The sequence below is a fragment of the Salvelinus namaycush genome, chromosome 14 (genome assembly GCF_016432855.1).
Source record: "Salvelinus namaycush isolate Seneca chromosome 14, SaNama_1.0, whole genome shotgun sequence".
NCBI classification, from domain to species: Eukaryota; Metazoa; Chordata; class Actinopteri; order Salmoniformes; family Salmonidae; genus Salvelinus; species Salvelinus namaycush.
This window is the reverse complement of record NC_052320.1, coordinates 1,406,421-1,412,317: the sequence shown is the minus strand read 5'-3', so window position 1 is coordinate 1,412,317 and position 5,897 is coordinate 1,406,421. Positions and strand designations below refer to the sequence as shown.

Genomic DNA, 5,897 nt, shown 5'->3' with positions numbered 1-5,897 from the left:
TACCCTGTCTCTTACCATAGTCTGGACGTATCCTCCTTCCCTGTCCTCTACCATAGTCCTGGGACGTCCTCCCCTCCCTGTCTCTTACATAGTCTGGGACGTATCCTCCCTCCCCTGTCTCTTACCATAGTCTGGGACGTATCCTCCTTCCCTGTCTCTCACCATAGTCTGGGACGTATCCTCCCTACCCTGTCTCTTACATAGTCTGGACGTATCCTCCCTCCCTACCCTGTCTCTTACCATAGGTCTGGGACGTATCCTCCTTCCCTGTCTCTTACCATAGTCTGGGACGTATCCTCCCTACCCTGTCTCTTACCATAGTCTGGGACTATCCTCCCCCACCCTGTCTCTTACCATGTCTGGGACGTATCCTCCCTTCCCTGTCACTTACCATAGTCCTGGGACGTATCCGTTTCCTTTCTTCAGTACCAGGTGTATACGATGTCCTCCTCTTCTTATCTGCTCTACGGCCTGGCTGTGGGTCATTCCTGTTGTATTGTCACCATTTATCTCCACCAGCTGGTCGCTCACCTACACAGCAAGAATACAATACAGGTTACACAACAACAACCACAACAACACTACAGCCTGGCTGTGGGTTACTGATTCAGAGGGGTTGGGTTAAAAGTGGAAGACACATTTCATTTGAAGGCATTCAGTTGTACAACTGACTAGGTATTCCCCCTTTCCCTATTGTCTGTTATACTGTCACCATTTAACTCCACCAGCTGTTCACTCAGCTACTCACACATACAGCTGTCTGTCACCATCTGTCTGTCTCACCTGTATCTTGTGGCTGCACGAGGCAGACCCAGTCCCAACACACTCAGCTGCCTGTCTCACCTGTATCTTGTGGCTGTGCGAGGCAGGTCCTCCCTCCATCAGTCCCAGGACATACAGGCCCATGTTGTACTCACTGCCCCCCCGCAGACTGAAGCCAAAACCTGTAGGACCTCTTTCTAGGTCTACACTATAGTAACGCTGGTCCTGCTGCTGGAAGGAGAGGAAGAGAGAGAGAGACAGAGAGAGAGAGAGAGAGAGTTACAGGACAGAAAGATGTCACAATCGCTCCGGGATCGACAGGGCAATGATAAAGACAACAACGTATTAGAGAGGAAATGATCTGAAATGATATATCATGTATATGGTTAAATCAAAATGTCCATACAAGCCTCACCTTGGGCCTCCCTCTGTGGCCTTTTCTTGTCCTGCCACCAGCGTCTAACTCTGGGCCTTCTGACATACTAGAGGAGTCTAAAGGGAGACAGAAATAGCTAAGAAAGTTAAGAGATGATAGAGCTTACAGTAGAAAATAATTGGGTGGGGAGTAATCTCTAGTGGACAGATATCTGTGCGTAAACCGTAGAAGCAGTCGGGAAGGTTTCTTTTTGTGAGGGTGGAGACTTCGCAAACCGGAACTCTCAATTTCGAACACCGTATAGACCCAGAATTTAATCAAGCCAATTTCCAAATTACTCAACATTTTTTTGTTCTGGGTTAACCCGAGATTAGGTGGGAAGTCTATGGTACTGTTTCCCTAAAGGAGGAGAAATACACCCTCTCTTGGAATTGATATGGTGTGAAGTGAGTAACAGATTTGAGCTAACTGAGGTTGTGTTGTGCGTGTGAGCATGGATACATGTGCAAGCAGGTGTGTGTGTGTGTGTCTGTTAGAGTGTAACTAACTCAAATCAAATCACATGTTATTTGTCACATGTTTCGTAAACAACAGGTGTAGACTAACAGTGAAATGCTTAGTTACAGGTCATTCCCAACAATACAGAGAGAAAGAAAATAGAGAAATAATAGAAAAGTAAAATAACGTCATAATAAATACACAATGAATAACAATAACATGGTACTATACACAGAGTACCAGTACTGAGTAATGAATAACAATGCTGTATAACAGAGTACCAGTACTGAGTCAATGATAACATGGTACTATACACAGAGTACCATACTGAGTCAATGATAACATGGTACTATACACAGAGTACCAGTTACGAGTCAATGATAACATGTACTAATATACAACAGAGTACCAGTACTGATTCAATGATAACATGGCTGTAACACAAGTTACCAGTTACTGAGTCAATGAGAACATGGCTATATAACATAGGTACCAGTACTGAAGTCAATGATAACATGGTACTATACAACAGAGTACCAGTACTGAGTCAATGATAACATGTACTATACACAGAGTACCAGTACTGAGTCAATGATAACATGGGCCTATACACAGAGTACCAGTACTGAGTCAATGATAACCATGGTACTATAACCATAGTCCAGAACTGAGTCAATGATAACATGGCCTCTATACGACAGAGTACCGTACTAGTGAGTCAATGATAAACAGGCTATATATCACATAGTACCAGTAACTGAGCCAATGATAAACATGGCTCCCTACAAAAAAACAACTACACAGAGTACCAGTACTGAGTTCAATGATGAACATTGCCTCTATGACACAGAGTACCAGTACTGAGTCAATGATAACATGGTCTAATATACACAGAGTACCAGTACTGATCAATGATAACATGGCTCTATACAATAGTACCAGTACTGAGCCAATATAACACTGGCTCTATACACAAGTACGCATTACTGACCATGATAACATGGCTCTATCACAGAGTACCAAGTTACTGATCAATGATAAATGGCTATATTACACAGAGTACCAGTACTGAGTCAATGATAACAGACTATCCAGGTATACTAGTAATACATCTTCAAGATACCAGTACTGAGTCAATTGATAACATGTTAATTCACAGAGTACCAGTACTGAGGTCAATTATAACATGCTCTACACAGCTAACTCCATATAACATGGCTCTATACACAGAGTAACCGTACTGAGTTAATGATACCATGGCTATATACCAGTAGTACCCAGTACTGAGTCGATGATAACATTCAGAACAGAAACACTAAACACAAACGGTCGATGCCAAACGTTGCAATACCAGGCGGTGATGCACCAGTCTGGATGCTCTTGATGGTGCAGCTGTAGAATTTTTGAGGATCTGGGGACCCATGCCAAATCTTTTCAGTCTCCTGAGGGGAAATAGGGTTGTCGTGCCCCCTTCCTGTGATGGGGTGTGCTATGGCCCTCCGTTTCCTGTAGTCACAATCTCTCCTTTGTCTTGATCACGTTGAGGAGAGTTGTTGTCCTGGTCACCACACTGCCAGGTCTCTGAATCTCCTCCTTATGGCTGTCGTCATCGTTGTCGTGATCAGGCCTACCACCGTTGTGTCGTCTGCCAAACTAATGACGGTGTTGGAGTCGTTGCTTCGCCACGCATTCGTGGGTGAACAGAGAGTACAGAAGGGGACGGAGCACTTCCATCCCTGAGGAGCCCCCGTGTTGAAGCAGTGAGGCGATGTGTTTGTTAACCTACCCTCACCATCCTTCGGGCGGCCCGTCAGGAAGTCCAGGATCCAGTTGCAGAGGGAGGTGTTTTCGTCCCAGGAGTCCTTGGCTTGTGATGAGCTTTGAGGGCACTATGTGTTGGATGCTGACTTGTAGTCAATGAACGAGCATTCTCACATAGGTGTTTCCCCTTGCCCAGGTGTGGAAAGGGCAGTGTGGAGTGCAATAGAGTTGCTTGTTTGTGGATCTATTGGGCCGGTATGTGAATTGGAGTGGGTCCAGGGTGTCTGGGATAATGTCGTTGATGTGAGCCATGACCAGCCTTTCAAAGCATTTCATGGCTACAGACGTAAGTGCTGATAGTCATTTAGTCAGGTTACCTTGGTGTTCTTGTGCACAGGGACTATGGTGGTCTGTTTGAAACATGTTGGCATTACAGACTGGGTCAGGGAGAGGTTGAGAGATAGAGGTTGAGAGAGCTCATCTGGTAGGCTCGTGTCACTGGGCAGCTGGTGTCTGGGTTTCCATTTGTAATACGTGATAGTTTGCAAGCCCTGACACATCTGACGAGCATCAGAGCCGGTGTAGTAGAATTCGATCTTGTCGTAATCCATGGCTTCTGTTTGGGAAATGTCGATGTCGATGTCGGCGATGCACTTATCAATGAAGCTGGTGACTGATGTGGTAAACTCCTTAATGTCATCGGATGAATCCCAGAACATACAGTGCCTGCAGAATGTAATCATACCTCTTGACTTATTCCACATTTTGATGTGTTACAGCCTGAATACAACATTTATTAAATATATGTTTTGTCACTCACCTACACACAAGTTAATGACAAAGTGAAAACATGCTTTTAGAAATTTTAGCAAATGTATTTACAGGTCTTGTCACAGATTTTCAAGCCGATTTAAGTCAAAGCTGTATAGACAGGTGTGTGCTTTTCCAAATAATTTCCAATCAATTGAATTTACCACAGGTGGACTCCAATCAAGTTGTAGAAACATCTCAACGATGATCAATGGAAACAGGATGCACCTGAGCTCAATTTCAAGTCAAAGGGTTTGAATACTTATGTAAATACTGTTTTTTTTTATAAATTGCAAACATTTTTAAAAACCGTTTTCTTGTCATTATGGGTATTGTGTGTAGATTGATAGGATTTTTTTATTTAATACATTTTTAGAATAAGGCTGTAACTAACAAATTGAAAGGGAAGGGTGTCTGAATACTATATACAGAAAGAAACAAGGTATTTGTACTTAGTCTGTGAGAGCCGGAATCTTACTGGTTGGTAGGTGATCAAATACTTATGTCATGCCAATAAAATGCAATTAATTACTTAAAATCATACATCTGATTTTCTGGATTTTTGTTTTATGATTCCGTCTCTCCAGTTGAAGTGTACCTATGATAAAAAATTACAGACCTCTACATGCTTTGTAAGTAGGAAAACCTGCAAAATCGTCAGTGTATCAAATACTTGTTCTCCCCACTGTATATGTCCCTGACTGGTGTTAGAGTTTGGTATAGACACTGAGTGTACAAAACATTAGGAACACCTTCCTAATATGGAGTTTCACCCTCTTTTGCCTTCAGAACAGCCCATTTGTCGGGGCATGGACTCTACAAGGTGTCGAAAGCGTTTCCACAGGGATGCTGGTGTAACAGTATAACTTTAGTCCGTCCCCTCGCCCCGACCCGGGCTCGAACCAGGGACCCTCTGCACACATCAACAACTGACACCTATGAAGCGTCGTTACCCATCGCTCCACAAAAGCCGCGGCCCTTGCAGAGCAAGGGCAACACTACTAATAGGTTTCAGAGCAAGTGACGTAACTGATTGAAACGCTACTCACGCTTACCCCTAACTGCTAGCCAATTTTCACATCCGTTTACACTGGACCATGTGTGACTCCAATGCTTCCCACAAGTTGTTCAGAAGTGGCTGATGTTTTTTGTGGTGTGAACCATTCTTGGTACACACGGGAAACTGTTGAGCGTGAAAAACCCCAGCAGCATTGCAGTTCTTGACTCAAACTGGTGCGCCTGGCACCTACTACCATACCCAGTTCAAAGGCACTTACATTTTTTTTTGTTTACCCTCTGAATGGCACACATACACAATCCATGTGTCAATAGTCAAGGCTTTAACCTGTCTCCTTCCCTTCATCTACACTGATTGAAGTGGATTTAACAAGTGACATCAATAAGGGATCATAGCGTTCAGTGTGCATCACTCACTGGTGTTAAGTCTTGGTAGGTATATAACTCACTGGTGTTAAGTCTTGGTAGGTATATAACTCACTGGTGTTAAGTCTTGGTATGTATATAACTCACTGGTGTTAAGTCTTGGTATGTATATAACTCACTGGTGTTAAGTCTTGGTATGTATATAACTCACTGGTGTTAAGTCTTGGTATGTATATAACTCACTGGTGTTAAGTCTTGGTATGTATATAACTCGCTGGTGTTAAGTCTTGGTAAAAAAAAAAAAAGG

General features: G+C 43.4%; 1 protein-coding gene across 1 annotated transcript; it reads right to left on the bottom strand.

Moving 5' to 3' along the window:
* Window positions 1-372: 372 nt before the first annotated feature.
* LOC120058771 (membrane-associated guanylate kinase, WW and PDZ domain-containing protein 3-like) lies at window positions 373-5,653 on the bottom strand. The gene is made up of 4 exons (XM_039007509.1): window positions 5,642-5,653; window positions 1,178-1,254; window positions 844-993; window positions 373-531 (listed from the first exon to the last, which is right to left on the bottom strand). Exons 2-4 carry the CDS (start codon window positions 1,241-1,243, stop codon window positions 388-390), a joined length of 360 nt encoding a protein of 119 aa, XP_038863437.1. The 5' UTR covers window positions 1,244-1,254; window positions 5,642-5,653; the 3' UTR covers window positions 373-387.
* Window positions 5,654-5,897: the final 244 nt, after the last annotated feature.

What these genes read in the sequence shown, in the direction of transcription:
- LOC120058771 (XM_039007509.1), bottom strand. Translation starts at nt 1,243, where the DNA reads ATGTCAGAAGGCCCAGAGTTAGACGCTGGTGGCAGGACAAGAAAAGGC. An exon ending in GCCACAGAGGGAGGCCCAAG is followed by an intron (nt 994 to 1,177) that starts GTGAGGCTTGTA and finishes CTCTCCTTCCAG; the next exon opens with CAGCAGGACCAGCGTTACTA. An exon ending in CGCACAGCCACAAGATACAG is followed by an intron (nt 532 to 843) that starts GTGAGACAGGCA and finishes CTTGCTGTGTAG; the next exon opens with GTGAGCGACCAGCTGGTGGA.